The sequence below is a fragment of the Mobula birostris genome, chromosome 4 (genome assembly GCF_030028105.1).
Source record: "Mobula birostris isolate sMobBir1 chromosome 4, sMobBir1.hap1, whole genome shotgun sequence".
Classification (NCBI taxonomy): Eukaryota; Metazoa; Chordata; class Chondrichthyes; order Myliobatiformes; family Myliobatidae; genus Mobula; species Mobula birostris.
Window position 1 is genome coordinate 52368462 of NC_092373.1, and position 25658 is coordinate 52394119.

The 25658-nt window shown below is 38.2% G+C and overlaps 1 protein-coding gene across 8 annotated transcripts in view; it reads right to left on the reverse strand.

The window, feature by feature from the left end:
- LOC140196330 (inactive N-acetylated-alpha-linked acidic dipeptidase-like protein 2) overlaps positions 1 to 25658 on the reverse strand; it is a 993804-nt gene that overhangs the window by 868638 nt on the left and 99508 nt on the right. For 3 of the 8 annotated variants that reach the window (XM_072255333.1, XM_072255330.1, XM_072255331.1), the window contains exon 3: positions 10401 to 10483. The exons of the other annotated variants lie outside the window; for them this stretch is intronic. In XM_072255333.1, coding sequence (XP_072111434.1) covers positions 10401 to 10416 — 16 coding nt within the window. In that variant the 5' untranslated portion in view covers positions 10417 to 10483. The remainder of the gene's footprint in view (positions 1 to 10400; positions 10484 to 25658) is intronic. 8 annotated transcript variants of the gene reach the window in all.

The window sequence follows — 25658 nt, forward strand, 5'->3', positions numbered from 1 at the left end:
TCATCAGATACATTAGGATTAAGAGAAATTTTGAAAATGCTCAATGCAAAGCTCCTGAAAGAATTACCAAAACATTCAAAGTTGTTTATTACACAAGGGATAACTTACTTACGTAATTGCATGAAACATATATCCCTGAGGGAAAAAAGCTAACAAAAACTGACCACAAGGATGAGATTCATGATAATACACCACATAAATCAATGAAAATTAACTTGAATTTACATTGTTATAGTTTGTATACTCAGGGAGATATTAAAATTTATTAAATCCAATTACTCTTCAAGATCATACAATTTGACATGTAATATCAAATTATTTGAGAAAATTTAGAATTCTACCAATATAGTAAAAAAAAGTCACTCTGAAACAATATTCATGCAGTACACTAAATATTTCAAATTCTCCTCACCCAATTTGCAAATCTAAGCATGGTTCAGTAGCAAGACTGACCAAGTTAGTTGAATTAATTCTTTGTTCTTTTCAGCCTTCACAATATCAAAATATGGCCTAGATCATTAGCATTTCAATCATCTTTGTTTCAGAGCATTTTATTTGTAAGCGTTGTTGAAATATGATTTTTAAAGCCAAGCACCTCAAACAACTTTTCTAAACTCCATCACTCAAGGAAATTGTCCAAGACACCAAATGTTAATAGTCCAACTTTTAGTAACTCCAAATAAACTTTAATGAAGTGCTTTAAAATATAAAACTTCACGTATGAAATCACATTTAAGTTCCCACTGTTAATCATAATCTACCCAATTCTACATCAGGGCAGAGTTCGGCAGCAAACACATTTCCTTTAGTTTCAAGGTCCTGCATACAGATAATAATAAAACGAACTTTTTATATGCAATATGTTGCCTCAAACCAAAAGCTTGCCCAACAGTCTTGTTTAGCTCCCTTGGGCTTCACTTACTTCTGTTTAAGTTAACAATTCCAGTACTAGTAGTATCCAGAGAACTGTAAAAGGCAGACACTTCCAGAAACTGTGCATTTCAAAAAGAATGGCAAATTTCTGCTGAAATCAGCAACAGATGAAAGATAACATTACAATAGTAGATAAGGACAAAGCTTTTTTTTAATGATTATGTGGGTTATTTGAAGACAAGTGAAAGATCAATCATTTGTGATAACTAGTCTATACTAGCCTATGGTCTACCAACACATAAGAAATGGATTAGACTAGCAAAAAATAAAATGTAGCTCCCAGCACTGCCCTGTCACCTGGTTGCTTAGATATCTAAAACACTCTGCATTATTCTGCATGTTCCAATGGACCAACACTAGGTCTCTGGTGAATCAAATCGAAAACCAACCTGAATGTATTAATTAGTTCCTTCGGTTGTACTAGTCCTATAACAAGTCTCTTTGGGAATAGAGATTACGGGAAAAATGTTGATATCATCCTAGTGAGAATTAAAAATGCTATAGCAATAACTTTAAAAGGAAGATCACCAAAATTAATTCAAATGATCTCTTGTGATGATATTGGGTTTGCTGTATGTAAAGTTCTGAACTCGAAGATTGTAAGCCCTAACTGATACAGACAACTACAGGTACTCTCAACTAAAGGGAAGTTATACTGTAGCCGCCTACTCTTCGTGGGATAAATCACTTCTGTGCTTATCCTCCACAGCAGGTTTAGTTGCCAATTTCCACTATTTGTGTGGTGAGTCATCCCCTTCACTACCAAGGAGGAGATGCTTCCAGATAGCGGAGTAGTTTTAAAGCAGTGCATTTATTTTAACGATACATGTTTAAATTGAGATAAAATTCTTAAAACACATTTAAAACTCTCAGAAGTTTTCTCTATTATAAAATGTTTCAAAATTACAAACGATTTCCAACACAAAGGATTTCCAAAACACTGTTGTAATTTCTACACCCTAAAAAAGATATTCCAAGGAGTTACCTGTGATAAAGTCATCTGTCATAGAAATCAAAGGTAGAGAAAAAGCTAGTAACACACACAAAAATGCTGGAGGAACTCAGCAGGTCAGGCAGCATCTATGGAAATAAATAAATAGTTGACATTTTGGGCCAAGAACTTTCTTCATATTCTAGTCACCCTGTCTTTCTGTCATTCTTCTTGCCATTCCTTGACTATTCCTAACAAACCTGACTGCTCCCTAACATTTATCCTGCTTTATTTCCTGCTACTTCATGACTTCATACAGATAGTGTTAATGCTTCTAGGGACAGAGATCCCGGACACCCAAAATTAATGCTGTGATGGCTGACTGTCTGAGATCATAAATCTCCCACCAATTAATAGATCAGCTATTTTTAAAGCGAAGAGCTTAAAGAAGGTAGGAAGCTTTTTCAAAGGGAGTCGTTGATTGGAGTACTGTGCGAATGCAGTAGAAGCATTCCCACACAAGTCCAGCAAAGAGCTTAAAAAACCCAGTCTCCATAAAAGAGGGGTACAATCTAGCAGAGTGGTCATCGGAGTGGACTGAGTCAGAGTGGTTAGCCTTTGGCTCAACATGACTTTGGCAAGAACATCTGAAGGCAAGGGAAGTATGTAAGTTCATTCCTTATTTCTTATTAAACTCTTGAGAGAACTGGGGGTATGTCTACAGAGTCAGTGTTCTGTTCTGGGTGTCAGATTTGGAATTTCTGGGAGACGACAAGCCTCCCCAATGGCTACATTTGCACTGGGTGCACCGAGATGCAGCTCCTTTGAGACCAAATTAAGGAACTGGAGCCGAAGCTCAAAGACTGTTGGCTTGTTAGAGAAATTCAGGAGGTGATAGACAGGAGTTACAGGAAGGCTACAGGAGACAGATAAATGGGTACCTGTCAGAACGAAGAGAGAACATCAGATAGTGAAGATCACACCTGTGGCTGTCCCCCTCAATAATAAGTACTCAATTTTGAGTACTGTTGGTGAGAGGGAGGGTGGGGGAGGTGGGGAGACCTACCTGGGGGAAGCAAAGGCATCTGTGCCTCTGGCACTGAGTCTGGCCCTGTGGCTAAGAACGGTAGGGAACTGAAGAAAATGGGAGCAGTAATAGGGGACTCTATAGTTAGGTGGACAGATAGGCGATTCTGTGGACACTAAAAAGAACACAGATGGTTGTTTGCCTCCCAGGTGCCAGGGTCCGCAATGTTTCTGAATGCGTCCGGTGAACAGCCAGAAGTCATGATACATATTGGTACAAATGTCACAGGTAGAAAAAGGGAGAAGATCCTGGAAACAGAATATGGGGAGTTAGGAAGGAAGCTGAGAAGCAGGACCTCAAGGGTAGTAATCTTGGGATTGCTGTCTGGGTCATGTGACAATGAAGATAGGAATAGAATGAGTTGCCAGATAAATGCATGGTTGAAGAGTAGGAACAGGGCTCAGGGATCAGGAATTCAGATTTCTGGATCATTGAGACCTCTTCTGGGGCAGGTGTAACCTGCAAAAAAAAGGAACAGGTTGTACTTGAATCCAAGGGGGCCGATATTACTGGGGGCAAGTTTACTAGAGCTGTTAGGAGTGATTTAAACTAATATGGCAGGGGGATGAGAACCAGTATGATAGAGCTGAGGATACGCCAGCAGGTTTACAAGTAGATGATGCGTGTGACATGAATATAAAGAAGAACAAGCCGATGATTGGGTACAAATGCAGACAGAGTAACAAGATAAATTGTACCACAGAGGCAAAAAACAGAAGGGTGAAGAATGCAGGGCTGTACAGAGCGAGGGAGAGAGAGGGGGAGGTGACGGGGAGGGGGTGGGCTAGAGGGAGCCAAGGGTGGGGGGGGGGCAAGAGGGAGAATCTAACAATGTTTCTGATGATGTTGAAAAAATTTATCACAGGAGAGGATAACAAAAATACATAGAAAAGTACAAAGCAGCAGAAGAAGAAACAGGAGGAAAAAATAGTGCAAAATGTTCATAATCAGCTTCCAAACAGTGTCACATTCAATAATTCTATTCTGCTGCAAATGCCGATTTTGTTCAAGCACCATTAATTTATAATTGTTCACAAAGGTGTATGAAAAAATTTATTCATTGGTGGTCCCCAATTCATAAAATAACTTCTTAAAAAAAATCAATGAACGAGCTACCAACACAAAGTAAATGTTCTAGTTATGTCGCTGACTTAGAGAAAAGTACATCACAGAGACAGGCCCTTCAACCCATCTAGTTCATGCTGAGCCTTTTAAACAGCATACTCCCATCAACCTACACTGGGACCACAGTCTTCCATACCTTTATCATGTCCCTATCCAAACTTCTCTTACATGTTGAAATCAAGCTTGCATGAACCACTTGCGCTGACAGCTTGTTCCACACTCCCACGACAGTCTGAGTGAAGATTCCCCTCATGTTCCCTTTAGTTGTAGTCCCACCCAACCTCAGTTGAAAAAGCCTGCTTGCATTAACCCTATCTATACTCCTCATAATTTTGTATACCTCTATTAAATATCTCCTCAGCCTTCTACGCTCTAGGTAATAAAGTCCTATCCCAGTCAATCTTTCCATATAATTTGGGACTTCCAGTCCTAGCAACATACTTGTAAATTTTCTTTATATTCTTTCATTCTTAATTACACCTTTCTGTAGGTAGGTGACTGAAGCTGCACAAAATACTCTAAATAAGGCCTCACCATTACCTTATACAACTTCAACATTACATTTTGATCAATAAAGGCCAATGTGCCAAAAGCTTTCTTCATGACCCTAGCTACTTGTGATATCATTTTCAATGAATTATGGAGCTGCATTCCCAGATCCCTTTGTTCTACTGCACTCCTCAGTGTCCTACCATCTACCATGTAAGACCTACCATCTCACACTTGTCTGCATTAAATTCTGTCTGCCATTTTTCAAGCTGGTCCCGATTTCACTGCAAACCATGATAGTCTTCCTGACTGTCAACTACACTCCCAATCTTAGGGTCATCCACAAATTTGCTGATCCAGTTAACCACATTATCATCCAGATCATTGACATAGATGACAACAATGGACCCAGCACCAAATCCTACCACACTCCACTAGTCATACATCTCCAGTCAAACAGGCAACCCTCTACTACCACAATTTGGCTTCTCCCACAAAGCCAATGCCTAACCTAATTTAATACCACATCTTGAATGCCAAGCAACTAAACCTTCTTGACCAACCTCTCATGCAGGACCTTGTCAAATGCCTTGCCTTCATCAACTAGCCTAGTAACTTCCTTGAAAAACACTGTTTGGTTAGACACAACCTATCATGTATGAAGCCATGTTCACTATCCTTTATCAGTCCATGTCTATACAAATGCTCATAGTACCTGTCCCTTAGAATACCTTTCAATAACTTTCCCACTACTGATGTCAGGCTCACCGGCCTATAATTTCCTGGTTTATTTCTAGAGTCTTTCTTAAACAGTAGAACAACATTGGCTATCCTGCAATTCACCAGCACCTCACCTGTTGCCGAGGATGATTTAAATATTTCTGCTTGGGCTCTGGCAATTTGCCTCCCATAGGGTCCAAGGAAATACCTCCGTCAGGCCCTGGGGATTTATCCACCCTAATTTGCCTCACGACAGCAAATGCCTCCACCTCTGTAATCTGTATAGAGTCAATGAAGTTGATTCCATTTTGCTTCACTTCTATAGGTTCTGTGCCCGTCTCCTGAGTAAATACAGATGAAAAAAATGCATTTAAGATCTCCCCCATCTCTTTTGGTTCCACGCATTGATAACCATTCTGATCTTCCAGAGAATCAATTTTGTTCCTTGCAATCCTTTTGCTCTTAACACATCAGTAGAATCCATTAGGATTCTCCTTCATCTAAGGCAATTTTATGCCTTCTTTTAGCCCTCCTGATTTCTTAAGTGTTCTCTTGCATTTCTTAAACTCCACAGGAGCCCTTATTTGTTCCTACCTGCCGATACCTGCTCTGCAGCTCTTATTTTTTCTTAACCAGGGCTTCATTATTTCTTGAAAACCAAGGTGCTTGCACCTGTAATCTTTACCTTTTATTCCGACAGGCCCACACAAGCTTTGTACTCTCAAAATTTCACTTTTGAAGGCATGCGACTTAACCAAGTGCAACTTTGATAGGAAACAGCCAGTCCTAATCCCCACTTGCCAGATCTTTATTGATACTATCAAACTTGGTCTTTCTCCAATTTACTTTACTTTATTGTCGCCAAACAATTGATACTAGAGCGTACAATCATCACAGAGATATTTGATTTAATTTGGAAACTCAACCCATGGACCTGGCCTATCTTTCTGCATGCATGCTTTGAAAATAATAATATTGTGATCAACAGATGCAAAATGTTGCCCTACGCAAACTTCTGTCACCTGCCCTGCCTCACTTTCTAATAGCTGAACCAGTACTGCACACTCTCTTGTTGGACCTTCTAAGTACTGATTAAGAAAACTTCCCTGAACACATTTGACAAACTCTATCCCATCCAGTCCTTTTACAGTATGGGAGTCCATAACAAACTACTATAACCTTACATTTCTTGCAACAATCCCTTTAACGTAGTCATACCTTTCTTATTAATCAGTTCCACCCTTTCTGTCCTGTCAGTTCTGTCCTGACTGAGCACTGCCGAGACATTTTTCTTGACTAGTAATGCCATTCATCCTCCTTTAATCCCTCCCACTCTGTCACATCTAAAACAGAACCCCAGAATATTGATCTGCCAGTCCTGCCCCTCCTGCAGTCAAGTCTGACTAATGGCTCCAATATCACATTTCCAGGTGTCAATCCATGCCTTTCCTGCGATACTTCTTGCATTGAAATATAAGCAGCTCAGGACATTAGTCTCACCACCTTCAACCTTTTCATTCCTGAGTTTGTCTGAGGTTTTAACATCTGTCTCTACAACCTCTCCACTATCCGTTCCGGCAGTCTTGTTCCCACCGCCCTGTAACTCTAGCTTAAACCACAACACCCCACCCTGTGCAGTACTAGCAAACCTTTCGCTAGGATATTAGTCCACGTCTAGTTCAGGTGCAAACCGTAGAGGTCCCTGCTTCCCTGGAAGTGAGCCCAATGATCCAAAAATCTGACGCCCTCGCTCCTACATTAACTCCTTAGTCACAAGTCAAACAGTATAATCTTTCTATTTCTGGCCTCACTAGCATGTGTTACAGGTAGCAATCCTGAGCTCAGAACACTAGAGGTTCTGCCTTTTAAGTTAGACCTAACTCCCTGAACTCACTTTGCAGAACCTCATTGCTCTTCACTGGTACATATTTGAACTATAACCTCTGAGTGTTCATCCTCCCACTTAAGAATGCTGAGGACACGATCTGAGATACCCCAGACCCGGGTGCCCAGGAGGCAACATACCATCCGGAAATCTCATTCTCAACCACAGAATCTCCTTTCTGTTCCTCTAACGAACGAATTCACTGCCACCTCTTCTCCGCCTTCTCTTCTGAGTCACTGAGTCAGAGTCGGTGCCAGAGACCTGACTGCTGTGACTTTACTGTTAGGTCATCACCCTCTCCCCTCCCCCAACAGTATCCAAAGTGATACCTGTTGTTGAGGGGGATGGCCACAGGGGTACTCTGCACAGGCTCCTTTCCTATTCCTGACTGTTACCCACTCTCCTGTCCTGCATCTTAGGTGTACCTACCCCTCCATATGTACTATCTATCACCCCCTCAACCTCCCGAATGATCCAGAGTTCATCCAGTTCCAGTTCCAACTCCTTCACATGGTGTGTTAGAAGCTGCAGCTGAATGTATTTCTTGCAGATGAAGTCATCAGGGACACTGGAGGTCCCCTTGCCTTTGCACACCCTGCAAGAGGAGCATTTCACTGTCCTGCCTGGCACCTCGACTGTTCCTAACTGAGCAATTATAAAGAAGAAAGACCAATAAACTGTGGGAGAGAAAAAAAATCTCCACCTAGTTTTTTTTGCCTTCTCTCACTGAAGCCTCTCCCTGGTGAAGCCTCAAACAGCCTAACCCTCAAAATCTCCACTCTAATTCTGACCACTCTGCTTGCCCTGCCTTACTCCAATTTGTTCTTGTAAATCAATCCCAAACACTGATTGGCTGCTGCTCAAAGCTCAAAACCGCTGCAAGTCTTTGCTTTTTCTACTGAATTAGTGAATGAAAGTGAATTATATCTTCTCAGGCTTCTGATCTCTGATTGGGCTCTGTTCAAAGCTCCACAGTAAAAAAAAAACAGACACTCAAAAGTAATGCGAGTGGTGAAGGTTAATGTTTTTTCTTTTCAACATATCTCACTGGTACAGAACAAAAGTGCACAGAAAAATATAATTGTACTGGAATTAATTTAAATATATGGAATAGCCTATAATACATTGATTTAAAGTTGTAAAATATATTTATATTAGAAAACAATAACATGCTCTGGTGTCTTTGTGACAAGACTAGATACCATATAAATGGCATTTTATCATTTAATATCCAAAATTATTTCAACAAGATTAAAATAGGTGGTCAGAGAAAGGACTGTGACAATGGGCAAGATCAAAAGAAATTGGTTTTAATCAGTCCTTTGAGAGATGAGGAAAGAGTAGCAAGGCAGAAGAATCAATAAGGATCATTCCACAATACAAAGAAAATAGGGAACCTTTTAAAATAAACATTGAATATTACTGCATTACACACCACTGAAAACCATTTTCAGCCCAAAGTATATAGCTTTACAAATTACAATGAATACAAAACTATTTTATTCAGAATGGCAAAGAGCAAACATTTATAATCCAGTAAACTTCTAATTTATGTACACAAGCAGAAAACATGTCTTTGGAACAAGATGTGCAAAGAAACTGTAAACAGGATCTTCGGAAACATATTCCCACTCCTCAATACAGAGTAGTAGAAAGAACATAAATATCCATGTGTACTTTAAAACGTGTAACTCTAAAATGTGTTTTGCCAAATATGATTTTCTAATAATAATGACTCATAGAACCGCACAGCACAGAATCATGCCCTTCAGCCCATGATACCTGTGCTAACCAGGGCGCCAATCCAAACTGATCACAACTGCCTACAGCTGCTTATCTAATCCCCACACCAAATATAGACCCAGCCCTCAATCACTTACCCTATATCATCCCAGCTCCAGGCCTGTTGTTTTAGCAAAACGTCTGATCTTAAGCCTAAATCCACCCACTCCCAATTCAATCTTTCAGTCAACCTCTGCCACCTCCTCCCACTCCCACCACCCCAGCCTCCATCTATTTCTTCGATACCCCCACCACTCCAGCCCCCATCCGCACTTCCTGCTTTAGTTCAACCACAGGCATCTAGTTTCAGTACCAAATTTCAACTTGCTTTACATTGTTAATGAAGTCTATTCTGGAAGACCAGCAATGAAATCAACAACAATCAAGCACAGTCATTTGTATGAACAATAATAAATATTCAGGGTAAACAGCATTTTTAATTCTCCGAAGTACTGTAAAGAAACATGTCAGCCATTTCAAAAGATAAAATGTAATTCTCAACTCAAGAGCATTAGGCCAATTGATTCCATCTTTCAGATCTTGGATACAAATCAATTCAAAAGGCTGAAATAACAAGACATTCAGTTTGATCAATAAGGAGACATTAACATTACGAATTGAACAAAGTAATTAGATGCAGGAGTAAACAACAGGAATTCTGCAGATGCTGGAAATTCAAGCAACACACATAAAAGTTGCTGGTGAACGCAGCAGGCCAGGCAGCATCTCTAGGAAGAGGTGCAGTCGACGTTTCAGGCCGAGACCCTTCGTCAGGACAGACGAAGGGTCTCGGCCTGAAACGTCGACTGCACCTCTTCCTAGAGATGCTGCCTGGCCTGCTGCGTTCACCAGCAACTTTTAGATGCAGGAGTAGATCTCTTCAGACTGTTCCACCATAAGGACATACTAAATCAGTTTGCAACCTCAAGTCCACATTCTTACTCATCACCAATAACCTTTCATCCTCTTACTTAATAAAAAACCTGTCTACTTTTAAAATGTCTGCTCCATTCACTCTTAAAAGAAGAAAATTCCAAGTACTCACTTGAGAGAATTTTCTTTGCTTCATGCTAGTTTAAATGGCAACCACTTATTTTTAAAGTAATGTAAATTCTTCCGCAAGAGGAAATGTCCTTTCAACATCCACTATGTTAGATCCCTTTCAATTACATATGTTTCAATCAAACTCATTGTAATTTTACTGCTCTTTGCGCTTTTCTCAAAATAACTGAACATAAAATGGAGGCACATGAGTGTTCAGGAGATCCTACTTAAGAAGATATATTTGACTAAATTTCAACATCAACATAAGACTATCAGATATATGAGCAGAATTAGGAGTCTACTCTACATTCAATCATGTCCGATTTATATTCCTCTCAACCCCATTCTCCCCATAACCATTAATGCCCTTACTAATCGAGAATCAACCTCTACTTAAAACATACCCAATAACTCAGCCATCTGTAGCAATGAATTCCACAGATTCACCAGCCTCTAGTGAATGAAATTCTCCCTCATCTTGGAAGCCCTGAGGAAGGGAGAACATCACATAAGTATTTAGGAAGGAAACTCCAATTGATCCCACCAAGTGACCCTAATATCAAAAGATATTACGATTAATTGAAAAGTTAGTGAAGGAAATTCTGAGAGGTAGCACCTACCTGCCTTTGGAAGGACAATAATTGCTTAGGAACAGTATGGCTTTATGTGTGGGAAATTATTTTTAGATGGTATGTGCTATAAGGAGAAGTTGCTCAAATTTGGATTGTTTATTTTCTGGAGCAGCTGAGACTGGGGAAAGATTTGATAGAGGTTTATAAGATTATGAGCGACACAGATAGAATGTAAACAGTTTGTTTTTACCAATGTCGAAATGTCTAAAACCACAGGATTTAATTAGAGAAGGAGTAAGATCAAAGGAGATGTGTGGGGCATATTTTTATTAAAATACAGAGTGGTGGCTGTCTGGAATGAACTGACAGGGGAGGCAAGAACAATGAAGCCATTCAATAAGCTCTTAGATATGCACATAAATGTGCAGGAAATGGAAGGATATGGACATTGTGTAGGCAGAAGAGTTTAGTTTACTTGGGCATGTGATTTACCAATTTAATTAGGTCAGCAAAAAAGCAATGTGGGCCATAGGACCTGTTCCTGTGCTCTACTGTTCTATGTTCCATGTTTTATGAATTTAATTGAGCTTTCTTTTTCTGAAGAGGTGATCAAAAGGATTGACAAAATCAGGGCAGTAGTTACTGTCTATATTGACTTCAGCAAAGCCTTCGACAAGATGCTGCACGGTAGACTTGTCTACAAAATGAGATCACATGGGATCCAAGGGTGGGATATTCAAATTGATGCAAAAGCGGGCTGGTGAAAAGGAGTCGGGCGGATGTCTGACTGAGGCCTGTGCCAGATGGATGTATGCTGGGTCTCCTCCTCCAGTGGTTTATTACCAAACGCACATTCGGCAAGTTTGCAGATGACAGCAAAACCGGTGGTGTGGTGAATAGTAAAGAAGATTGCCTAAGATTACGGCAAGATCTCGCTCAACTGGAAAAGTGGGCCAAAGATTGGACAAATGCAAATTGATGCATTTTGGGAAGTTAAAACAGGCCAGGGCATGCACAGTGAATGGCAAGGTTCTGGAGAGTCTATAAGACCAGAGAGATCTTGAGGTACAAGTAAATACAGTAGTTTCTGGAAAGTAGAGACACGGATCAATAAAATGGCAAAGGCAGTATATGACATACTTGCCTTCCATCTGATGGGCAACTGGGTACAAGAAGTAGGACATCCTGTTCCTGCTGTGTTGAGCATTGGTGAGACAGTACCTGGAAGACAGTGTGCAGTTCTGGTCACTGCATTATAGGAAGAATGCACTAAAGCTGGAGAGAATTTGGCAAAGATTCACAAGTATGTTGCCAGAACTGGTGGTCAATTACGAGGAAAGAATTTATAGCTGAGGCTGTTTTCCCTGGAGGGGATATAGCTCAGAGCTGAGATCATAAAACCATGACAAGAAAAAGATAAGATGGATGGTTGCAGTCTCTTCCCAGGGTAAGGAGTCTAAAATTAAAGGGCATAGGTTTAAGCTGAGATGGAAAAGATTTAAAAGGGCACTGAGAGGTACACTGCCTGTAAAAAGTATTCACCTGCCTGGGAAGTTTTCATGTCTTATTGTTTTACAACAATGAATCACACTGGATTTAATTTGGCTTTTTTGACACTGATCAGCGGAAAACCTCTTTCATGTCAAAGTGAATACAGATCCCTACAAAGTGACCTAAATTAATTACAAACATAAAAATACAAAATAATTGATTGAATAAGTATTCATTTTCTTTAATATGACACACTAAATCATCATTGGTTCAGCCAATTGGTTTTAGAAGTCATTTAATTAGTTAAATGGAGATCACCTGTGTGCAATCACACTGACTCAAGGCTGTAATTGCAGCCAAAGGTGCATCTTCTAAATAGTGACTTGAAGGCAGGGGGCAAGTAATTATGCAATCAATTATTTTGTGTTTAATAATTGTAATAAATTGTTTCACTTTGATGTGAGTTTTTCCTGTCGATCAGTGTCAAAAAAGCAAAATTAAATCCACTGTGATTCAATGTTGTAAAACAATAAAACATGAAAACTTTCAAGGGGCGTGAATATTTTTATAGGCACTGTAAGTGGGTGTATGGAATAAGCTGCAAAAATAAGTGGTAAATGTGCATTCAATTACAATAGTCAAAAGACATATGAATAGGATCATGGACTGGAAAGATTTGCAGGGATATAAAAATGAAGAAGGAGCCAAATGCATGCAAATAGAACCAGTCCAGAAAGGCACCTTGTCTGGCATGGACAAGTTGGACCACTGGGTCTGACTCTGTGCTCTAGAGGTATGTGTGCGTGCAGCATTATTTGATCAATTTCTTGGATACCCAATTGCCAACACAAAAGTTTCCAATTTCAATGAGCCCCTGATGTCAATAATATATCAGTATTGATCTGATTCACAAATAACCACATCCTACATTCCCCAATTTATTGTTTTCCAACATTGTTCACATTTGGCAAGAGTGTAAAGACAACCAGAATAATAATTCTTCAGTAAATGGGACACAGACACAGTTCAAAATTGAGTCTTTATGTATGCAATATTGAAAACGGCTGCAGTCATCCATTACACTCCAGGATAACAACCAACTGGGGAAAAATAAGTAAGTGTTCCACTAACAGAAGGAAAGCTACCTGAGGCAAATAACCACGTAATTTCAAAACGTGGATTCAGAGAAAACCAGCAGAAAATTTATCACAATCATGCTTATGTAATCGAGATAATACACAATGGGTAGAGCACCCATTAGCGTAAACTGAACTGTCATGAGCTACTTCATTTGAACACATATTTTCAATTGTTCACCAAAAGAAATAAGTAACTGCAAGTTCAGATTATAATATATATATATATATATATATATATATATAATGTACAAGATTGGAGTAACAGTGCCTATACTTCAATAGCAATTAACTACAAAAATATTGATAATTACCCAAGATACTTCAAACACTAATTATTTTTATATTCAAAATATTAATTTGTTCCTGTACTTTCTCCTCCAATGACGGTAGACATTGTTTACATGGGACATTGAACTTTTTATGAGCTTCAATGAATAAACACATCATCCAGCTTAAAACATCACTAAATGTTGACCATTTTATCAGGACAGAATACATTCGAATCAAAATCGGGTTTTTATTACTGGTATATGTTGTGAAATTTGTTAACTTAACAGCAGTTCAATGGAATACATGATAATATCTACAGGACTGTGACAATTTTATTTAAAGATGCACAATGGGCCAGAATTTAAGTCTGGAGATCTAGTAGTGACATGGAATGAAAGATGCTACAAAGATAAGGAAGGCGAAGGCCATGAAGGGGTTTCAACAATGATGATAATATTCAGATTGGACTGAGAGCCAATCTGTCAGCAGTGGTGATGGATAAAGATCAGCTGTTACATTTAAGGAGACCTTCAGTACAGTTTTGCATTATTTCAGGTTGTGTGGGTCGGCAGTCACCTCCAAGGTGGGAAAAGTCAAGTCTAAAGGTAATGCCAATGACAAGTGTTTCACAGAATTGAGGATCTCAATGGCCTGCTGCCATTCCTATTAACCAACACTCTTTAAAGATTTTCTGATCAAGCACTGGTCTTTAATTATGTTTTCTTAACATACTATCTCCTTAAGTAAAACATCTATGTTTTTACTATCATTACTGATTTTTTTTCCAATAAAGACCAACTATATCACATGGAACTAATATGCACATTTTAAATGACTTTTTGGAAAAGCATATTTTAATGTGTGCCAGGGATCTCTGATAACTTGCTTCCTATTCCTAACTATAGCATAGAACCATTCTGTTGTGGAAATATATTTACTTGACCATTTCCAGCATTGATTTTGAATAACCCCATGCTCTTAATTCTTTTTCTTCTTGGAGTCTGTTCCTGCTGCTGTCATTTCAATTGTCAGATCCCACTACAGTGTCTTCACGCTCTTCATCCCTTTTGACTCCGGGAGTCGTTATCCATTCTTCCCTGCCCACCACCCTTTCTCCTAAACACACAGAAAGAAGTCGTTGCCAAGGCTTGTAGAACTCCAGGACTAATGCTGCATTTTACGATAATATTTTACTAAGTTTCTATTACATTTGGTCCTCTTCTCACTACTACCATTCGGCAAGAGATACAGAAACCTTAGATCCCACACCACCAGGTTCAGAAACAGTTATTATCCTACAACTATCAGGTGCCTGAACTGGTATGGATAACTTTATTCACCACTACTCTGAACTGCAGGAGCATGATCTACAGACTCACTTCCAAGGACTCTAGAACTCATGTTTTCAGTATCATTTTATTTGCAAAATTTGCCTTCTTTTACACATTGGTTATTTGTTAGTCTGTTTATGCACACCTTATTTGCAAAATTCTACTGTATTTATTTTGCTCCACAAATGCCTGCCAGAAAATTAATCTCAAAGGTTGTATATGGGAACATGTGTATTTTAATAATAAATTTACTTTGAACTTAAAATGTTTTTGCATATATAAAACAGAAGTGATATCCAAGCCTAGCATTTCACTATTTGTGCATCAGTATTTCTGGTGCATTCCTAAATACCCTTGTACAAAGCGGTTTGCTGGATGATTGCAGAGGGCAGCGACGGATTAAATACCTCTTTGCTAGACTGGGACAACAGATTCACGACATCAGTCAATGAGATGAGATAGCTTTTTCAGTTTGTGCTGGTGTTGGGCAAAGTGTGAATGTTGACAATTGCAATGGACAAATATGGCTGCTCTTCTCAAGCAGCGTTACACAGTGTAACTCAATAGAAAAAGCAAATGATTCTCAATTTAGTATTTCTTCTATAAGATTATGCAGCTTCAGTACACTGTTGTATCGGCAATGATTATGGGCTTGAATTCTATGGATAGAATTCTATGGCTTCTTCACAAAGGAAACTCAAGATACTTGTTAGGGTTAGGACCCTGAACGCTCAGCTGATTGTAAATGATAAACAAAATATTACTGCATCCAAAAGTTGCCTGATTATAAAAGTTTTACATTAGCTAATTGGAAATGTACTTTAATCCTGTGGATGCAAAATTCATTAGGTCATCATCTAGAAACACAAATTTCAATTGCCTTAAGTCCCTGAGGGATATCTTCTGCTTCAAAATGTATTAGATTGAACCTACCTAATTTATAATTGGCTTCCTTAGTTGGTTATATTATAGGCTTGCTTTTCTTTGAATTTTTGATTGTGTGATCACATACTAAACTATAATATTATATATATATATATATATAAATATAAATAAAACCAGGTGACCGTCGGATCTTAATCAGTATCATTAAAAGTGTACTTAGGCATCCATCCCGGTAATGCTAGAAGAGTTGTCTGTGCCTTTAAGTGGAGATAGTGATGTCATTGCGCATGCGCGGGATAGTGGGGAGACCATTTTGTTTCTGCTGAAGATGCTGTTGGGGCATTGAAATTGAGTTCCTCCCTGAGACTGGGCATGGTGAGGAAAGGTGAGCATTAACTGATGATATCCATGTGAATTCGTTTATGCTTGTTGGCGAATCAAGAATAATGGTAATTTGACATGTTTTACATGTGGATGCTTTAGATTTTCACGAGTAAAGGCATCAACGCTGGATCGCGTAGCTTATGCAAAGTTCCTCACCATCCAAGTAGGTCAGTCTTCCTGTAATTTAACTACCAGGCAATACCTTGTAAGAGTTGTGCCAAAGTGAACCTTTTGTCTAACTTTATTGTATCAGGACTGATTGTGAATGTAACAGCAGAACATGAATGTTGAGTCTCTGTTCGGAAGTTCAGCACGTGTCTACGTCTTAGATGAGATGTACTCGCTTACATTTTTCGCTGTTATGTATAAGATGCAGGGTGGGTGGGATTCTAATGTTGTTTGTATTGTGTTCCTTCAGAATTGCCACTACCGTATTTGTACCATATTAGTTCTGGTATTTTTATACTGCATACGCAATTCTGTCCATACACTAGGGTGTGGATCGAAACTTAAACTGAGACTGTAATGGCAAGAACTGGTTGTAAATTCGTTCGTTTTGTTTTACGATCCTCTTCTGGCACTTAAACATCTAAAGCAGATAAAGGAATTAAAACCTGAAAAAGTATTTGTTGTCCTAAGTGTGTACTTTTCCCCACACTACATTACAAAAAAATAGAATGGAGTGAAATGGTTCATGTGACTTTACAAAGTCATATTTACCTTTATACAAAATTTGTGCTTCCTCCCATCATTACACTTCGAATTTTAATGACATAACTTTGTGTTTCTTTCTTCCTTCTAAAGCCTTTCCAACACATTGTGTGACAGTAAATTACAGTCTGATCATTCTCTAGGTAATGAGCTTTCATTCAAACTTCCCCCATAATTTCTTGATCACCATCAAATTTTCTCACATCCCACAAAAGGAAGCACCTTAATTTATGAAAAACTTTCATAATTTTCAAGATCCCAAACAGAAACATATACAATCTGTCAGATATGATTTACAAATTTCTTGCCAAAGTGAGTAGTAATTAAAATAACCTTAAAGCAACTGTCTTCATTTTGGAAAGAATATTGAAATGGGTTTGCTATGACACTCTCCCACAACTTGTTCAAATACAGCAATCTCAAAATGTTAATTACCTCAATGACTTTCTAATTTTGTAAAACCTTAAAATATAAATGGTATAAAAATCACACATTCTTGAATAAAATTCTCAAATGAATAAGTACAATAATTGGAATTAGAATAAGTTTTTTTTCCCCAAATAATCACAGTGCATGCCATCAGAGTGAACATGAATGATGAAAATGCATTCATGTCCTGTATTATGGAAGATCTATTTGATGGACATGGATCAAGATTAGGCTTATGATCACCGGCATGTGAGGTGAAATTGATAAAATAAAAATTTTAAAATAAATTACAGTAGTGTAAAAACAGAAGTAATATATATTTTTTAAAAAGGGGAGGTCATGTTCATAAGTTCAATGTCCATTCAGGAATTGGATGGCAGAGGGGAGGAAACTGTTCCTGGATCACTAAGTGTGTGTCTTGAGAATTCTGTACCTTCTTCCTGATGGTAACAATGAGAAAGGAGGCCGGCTGGTGGCGCAATGACATCGGCGCCGGACCCGGGAGCAGAGGGTCCTGGGTTCGAAACCACTCAGGTCTGCTCCTGACTACGCTTTCCATCCGTGCCGGGTTGAGTGTCGAGATCACAACTCGATCTCATAAAATGAAGGGAAAAATGCTGCAAAAATGTCTGTGAGAGGAGTCGGGCGCCACACAGTCTCTCTCTCTCTCTCTCTCGCTCCGCACCTTGTAAAGGCATGAAAAAGACATCATCACGGACGCACACACGGACACTTGCACGCACACACATGCCAAAAAAACCCAATGAGAAGGGGGCATGCCCTGTATGATGAGGGTCCTTAATAATGAACGTCGCCTTTCTGAGGCACCACTCTTTGAAGATGTCTTAGATACAATGGCGGCTAATACCCAAGATGGACTTGACTAATTTTACAGCTTCTTTTGGTCCTGTGTAGTCGACACCCCCCCCCACCCCCCACCATATACCAGACAGTGATGCAGTCTGTCAGAATGCTCTCTATGGTATATCTATAGAAGTTTTTGAGTGTTTGAATTAAGCAGAGACTATTAGGGAAAGTTACCTTTGGGGTCTCAACTTTAAAGCTCCAGTTACATTTCAGCTTCCAATCAAGTGTACAGAAGATGGAAAAGAATAGTGAACTGCACTGATTGAACGTCACATGGATGACAACCATAAAGGAGCTCTAAATTTCTACAGCTAAATGTATTTACGCAGCTTTCTTCCTCAGTTGACTAATTGCGATTTGGAAAGAGAAGATGCATATTTTAGTCCATATTGAAATGATTCTACACATTTTAGAAAAATTCAGGCAGCCTAATGTACTTACTGAGCAGTTTGAAACACTTTGTAATATGGTCTGTACCATCTGAATATATAATGGATACCTGAAATCGGTCGCCCAATCCACTAAAATCTAGTTTTATAAAAAAAAAACCTATTAAATTTGTAAATGTTTTAAGCTGCTTCCCAAAATCATTTTGTGGTGATTCAGAAATAGCAGAACAACTTCAGCATTAAATGGACGGGAGAATAGTATGTCAATAATCAAGTTTGTTGAATTAGACTTTTTTGTACTAATTTTATCCATTGTCACATTAAGTAGTTACAAATTAAAAATACCGGCTAAAAACATTTTCCAATGAGGCACAGCCTTTATAAAATGAGAAATTGCTAAGAGTGTGGCTAGAGTTGGCCATTATCCTGAAATACACAGTACTGCTCCTACATACAGCCCGTGGAAAAAATTCACAATACGATAATTCAGCCAACTGGAAATTTATTTTAAAATGGAGGTCCTAACAATTTTAGGGAGAAACGAGAATTGGCTGAATGAATGTTTAAAATATTTAAGAACCGCACTGAATTTTAAGCTCTAGATTTCACAATAATGAATACTCCTGATATAAAACATTAAACCCATGCAGTTAATTACTTTAATTGTGCAACTTTTCTCTTTGACTGGAAATTAGAAAATAAACTAATTATTTTACTTGTATACGACATCAACTGCAGGCCTGAATGAAGTCATGATAAGCTATAAAAATGCACCTTAAATGTAAATTTACATGTGCAGTTCACATTTTATAGGTCTATGCTGGATTGATGAAATTTTCATCATTCCCAAAAACATATTACAATCATGGAAAATTCATCAAATGCTTTGAATTATAATAATCCAGTACTATACATGAGAAATCCAATATGCTTCCATTTGGTAGATAATAAATGAGACCAATATCACCTTTGAACCAATATTACTTTCTTCACAAGAGATCAAAAGTTATTCAGATATTCAAGATGAACATTTTCCGCAATACTCTGTGCCTAAAGTAGCATGTATATTGGACAGTCAAATTAGGATAAAACTAATGCATTTTTTATATGACAGTGGGTTTCAAATATCATGTGCACCAATGACGTCAACAAAAATCTAACTAACAAATATCTTAGGATATGCTCATATAGTTAAAGGGAAAAAATTCAAACAGACATTGTTTTGCAAACTCAACTCAAAAGAAAAATTACTTAGCACAAAATTTCATAACAGGGATGCTTTAACAAACCTGTCTGAATGAGGCAAATTCAAAACATATCTTATACTTCCTTAAATGAAAATTCATAAGAAAATAATGATACTTTACATAATTGAAATATGTTACAGCCATTACATTTATGATGCTGTTTGGAATGCAAGGCTTTCCAGTAAGCTCTAGTGGTTACATGGACAAAGGCATTATGAAATAATCAAAAAAATATTTGTTTCATGATAAACTCTCTGTATTGATATACTGAAGCAGTCACCAGCAAAATAAACCAGCAGCTAATGATACAGTCATATTATTCCTTCAAAGCTTAGAGGCACAGAACCCCAAATTTTGAAGATCCAGAATAAGCAAATGAAAGCACATGCAAATTGAAGAATAAAAGGAGAAAAAGAGATAGAGAGAACAAGAAGGTAAAAAAAGGAAGAAGAATGGAAAGAAAAAAAGAAATGGAGAAATGACAGGTATCAGGAGAGAGCAATAGGAGAGATGGGGGAACAAAAGAGATAAAGATTCTTTAAAAAAATGAAAAGTTGGGGAAATCAGGAAAAAAAATAACTATAGAGAAAGTCAATGGATAGAGAGATGTTCTTTAATCAACCACAAAACCAAGTACAGGCAGGTCAAGGATCACTACCAACAAATTACATTTTGAAATATTACTTCCAGATTGGTTTTGGGATTCAGAAATATAAACTGTCTACAATGTAATGCATCATTTCTTCGTATACCTGCTCCATATGCAGAAATCTACAATAACTACTGGTCATGGATCAGGACATACATTAATGGAACTTGTAGAGAAAGCTGCTGATCTGAACTATTCCAGTTCACTTACTGCAAATGGAATTTCCTCTTTTCTCCTGAAAGCATTGGCTGGGTTTTCCACCTCTGAGATCACTAGCCATGATTTTTCACCCATTCATTTTAACACACAGAAATGTGCAGACTGGTGAGCTGAGAGATTAGAGTTGCTCCATTGTAGAACTTCCAATCTGTCATGTGTGAATTTAGATAATACACATTAGATGCTCACATGGCGTCACATCCTAACAACTGGCTCTCTTGACCACAATATCATCAGCATTCCACGTAAATGGAATTTTGCATAACAAGCTACAAGAAAGCTGCCGGCTTATTCAAACACGACATAAGTGTTCTAAGCATTTAATATGAAAATGACAAACCCAACCTTGTGAATACAACAAACTTGACCAAATAATATTATTCTGCCTTCAAAAATTAATTAGAAATTTCTACACATTAGACCTTCTCTCCAAAAACACGTATTGACATGCAAACTCTTATAAAAGTTATGCACATATTTTATATGTATAAAAATAAAAAAAGAGGAAAGATCCCTGCACATTTTCTCAACTTCAAGCAAGGCCCTTAGGTCTTCCCTTGCTGGCTATAACATGTCTGTGCATAAATTATTTTCATGTGGGTGGCTACTATACACCAATTTCTTCCTTTTGTCAGAAAAAAAATCTTGATCCAAAACAAACCACGTTCTGTTGCACAGAATTATGTGTACATACACATACAGAGATGACTCACATTTTAGTCATTGACACACTCCATCAGTATATTTGCACATAAAAGCATAGCAATGCAACATACTTGGTTACACTGTCTTTCCACTGGTCCTCCCCCTAAATCAGGGGTTCCCACCTTTTTTATGCCATGGACCGATACCATTAAGCAAGGGGTCCACGGAGGCCAGGTTGGGAACCCCTGCTCTAAATCAAATCCTCTACCTGAACCAAAGCTGGTAACAGCTAGTGCCTGCTACTAGCTCTGCAGGGCTGTGGAAAATCTCAGAAGAATCTGAAAAGAATACCTGAAAGAAAGGGAACCAAACTGTCAAGTATTATTTTATGTCATACTAAGCAGCACCAATGTGACTGCCTTCTTCGTTTGTTACAAACACTGCCAGGCCTGACGAGTATTCCCAGAATTGTCTCTTTTACTTGTTATTGTAAAGGCCAGGAGACTGAGCCCTCAATATCAAAGTTTCACAAACTACTGTGAAATTGAACAATGCCATTCAATACTTGAAATATTAAAACAAAATTGACAATGAAAGCTTCAGGCATCACCACTTGGATGTTTTAAGTGCCTCAATTCTCAACAGCTCTAGGGTATCTCTTTATAGTTTGCTCTTAGGATTCAGATATCCCAGCAAGGCATCATACATGGCCCATCTCTTGCTGTCCCCAGCAAGTTACAATGGGCCAAGCACTACAGACTAAAAATAAACCAAGCAAAGTAATGAAAGGAGATTCCTTACTTAAAAGGAGCAAGTTAAGTTTAAGATCATCAATTTACTTTTATGGTAATTAGTGTTTTATACCTGCATGAGGGTTCACATTATTTTTAGCAAATTTTTCTCCACCTCATTTATCAGGAGAATAAACAGTTAGATTGCTGCTTGCATCGCCTGTCAATTTACCCTTCACTGAAATTAACATTAAGGAAGTTTGGCTGATGTAAAACAGAAGATCCATGGTTCCTAAAACACTTCAGTCTAGTTAAAAATGTACCACAACTTCACCCCACCCCCCAACACACACATTCCCACCAAATATGTGTAATTTTCACAGCACATGTGGATTCAACTGCAACTAAAAGAATGAAAAGCAGTTTGCTGCAGAGTGGAAAACAGGAGGAGCGGTCAACACTCAGACAAGCAAATGTGGAAATTGGTGCTCTGCAGGGATTGGTGCTCATGTCATCATTTACACAGGCAATTTTGACTCAAATATTGTAAGTAGTCTTTGAAAACTGGGATTAGCAATAAGTAAAATCCAGCAGGACATGATTAAACTTGCAGAATAGGAATGCAAGTGACAGATGAGCTCCAATTGATAAGTTGTGAAAGTAAAATAAGTATAAACATATATTTTGTAGAAAGGACAAAGATGTTACAGACTCCTAGGAAAATAAAAGGAACAGTAGGAATACAGGTCTTTTAGGATTGAGGTACCCCAACAAGAATCTTTGCAGAACAGGAAACTATTCAGAAAACAAAGGCCATGCTACCTCACTGCAACAGGAAAATTGTGCCTGTCCCTCATCCTCACCTGTCCGTGACTCTACAAATAATTTTCTCTCAAATCCCTATCGAATTGTCAACCTTAAAAATTCTGCTTCTATTTCTTTCATAGACAGAAACTTCCAGATCACAGGAACTCCTCACTTCATACAAAAATAAAGCATTCTTCATACATTCCCTCTGAATACAGTACTTGTACATCACTTCAAACATCTCCCTGGAATCTGCAAACAAGAACAGGAATCCCTAGTAACAGCAGCACAGGTTAAGAAGGTCATTAAAAGAGCAAACAATGTACTGATATTTACTTTTAAAAAAAGTTTAAAATGAAGAGAAATATTAAACCAGGACGAATTTTGTTTTCGTTAAATGCTGCAGAGTATTATGATGCACATTGAATGCATGTAAACTGTAGAAAAAATAAATAAGATTTTTAAAAAAATACCAGAAATAATATTTCCTGTCACAAAATGTTGAGCTAGTTGGGTCTCTTTTGAAAATAGTGAAGACCATGAGGTAATCTGATAGAAGTCTTTAATATTATGAAAATATTTGACAGGGTCAATATAGAGAAGTTATTTTTCATTCAGAGGAGACCACACCAGGGATAAAAAATGATAGTCACAGGTTTATTAAAAATATGAAAAGCCAAGGGGATAGGATCAAATGGTTGTACTCCTGCTGCTACCAAGATGGGAAAACTTAAAATTACTTGGCAAACTCACAACCTTATTTGCACTTCACAGAGAACATAAGATCAGCAGTGGTTCAAGTCTTCTGTGTACCGAAAGGCAACAACTTGTAAATTATACCAGCTCTGTTGTTGTGAATGTGAATCCAGCTAACACCCAGTCAACAAAAGCTTAAAGTAAAAAACATTGTGTAAAATGTTAAAATCAAAATAATTAAACTATTGTATAAAATTTAAAATAAAACTAATAGATATAAACAAACTATATTCTTGCATTCTTTTTAATAAGTCCTTTGCATCTTGTTCTTTCCCTTTGGAGGTCAACATACGAATCTTTAAAAATGCAACTGAATCAGGACAAATGATTTCTACCTAGAATTTTTTTGGCTGAAGATATGTGAGATAAATTAGCAGTGCAGGGCAAGCCAACAAGTGTGAATTACCCAAACAATAGACACTGCAAAATTTTGTTGTGCACAGAGACAATGTGTGTCAAAGGCCTATGCATTATAAGAATCAACCTTACAATGATGAATGATGAAAGGACTCTCCTTCCAAACACACACAGTTTGTAGGTCAATGAGAATGGGAGGGTTTGGATATTAGTACCTTCAGGAAGGACCATAAGAGATAGGAGCAGAATTAGGCCATTCAGCCCAAGTCTACTCTACCATTCCATCATGGCTGATTTACTAATCCTCTCAACCCCATTCTCCTGCCTTCTCACCATAACCTTTGATGCCCTCACTAATCACGAACCTATTTGTGTCCACTTTAAATACACACAATGACTTGGCCTCCACAGCTACCTGAATTCCATAGATTCACTACCATCTGGCTAAATGGATTCCCCCTCATCTAAAATGTTCCAAAAGAATCTGCAACTCTGAGGTAGCAAATTCCAAACATTTATGATCCTCTAAGATTTTTTTCTCCTCTCAATTTGAACTGGTGAAATCCTTAAATAGAAACAACACTCCCTGCTTCTTGATTCTCCAGCTGGAGGAAACTGCCTCTTGGCAATTAGCCTATCAGACACTTATATCTAGACAAGATGCTGTTTAACACAACAGCCTCATCTTCATGATTAATCTAATCACTCTACAATGCACTGATTTCCAAGGCAACTACATCCATTAACAAGACCATTAATGAACATAGAACTCAAAATAAGGTCTCAACAGAGCCTAGTTCAATCTTTCAAGACTGCATTAATTTTGTACTCTAAATTCTTTACAATGAAAGCCAAAAGATCATTTTATTCAATAATTACTTGTTGCACTGTAGGATTATATCTTTTTTGCCCTTTAAACATTGACACAGATGGTAAAATATGGTACAGAGGTAGTCATACAACATAGAAAAAGATACTTCAACTCACCATACCCACGCCAACCATCAAGTACCATCACTTGGTCTGCAGCTTTCCACACCTTGGCAATTAATGCACTTATGTAGGCTCACTTTGCTACCACTTCCACCAACCACCTATGCTTTTGAGATGTACCCCTCAGATTCTTCCTTCTCCAAAACCAGCAATCCACCATTGTCATACCCTTTCTGATTCCACATCACTCGTTCAATGATTTTTCCTTCAATGTCTTCTCCAGAGAAAACAAAGTCACTCACAGTGCAGGGCACTGTTACCTCTAAGCTGCACAGCCACATAGTAACTGAAATGCTCCCATACACATAGCCTTTGTTGCCCTGCAGCTGGAATTTTTTTTAATATAATGTTACTATAAAGTGCCAGTTTTTAGGCCATATAAAAATTTCCTGCTCAGAGCAATGATTGGTGTGCACTGCTGCAAAACAAATCGAGGGAAGAATGGCACATTGTTCCTCCAAGCCTCATCCTTACCGTTCATCTATTGAGTTGGATTTTGCCACCCTCACACTAACTACTTGCCAAGAACAAATACCAAGTTTCCTTGGTCTTAGCAACCAGCAATGTTGCATTTCATAATACCTACCTCTGCTCCATTCTTCCTTCTGTTGAGGATTCTTTCAACATTCCCCAATAGTTCCAGATTCCACATCCTTGCTCCCAACTACCAATCAATGCTAGTCTGCAGATCTTTACCCCCACTCATCTATCAGTTCTGGATTCTAATCCAGCACACCACCTCCTTCCCCACAAGAGGATGTACTTTCCTTATAGCACACTAGACAGAGGG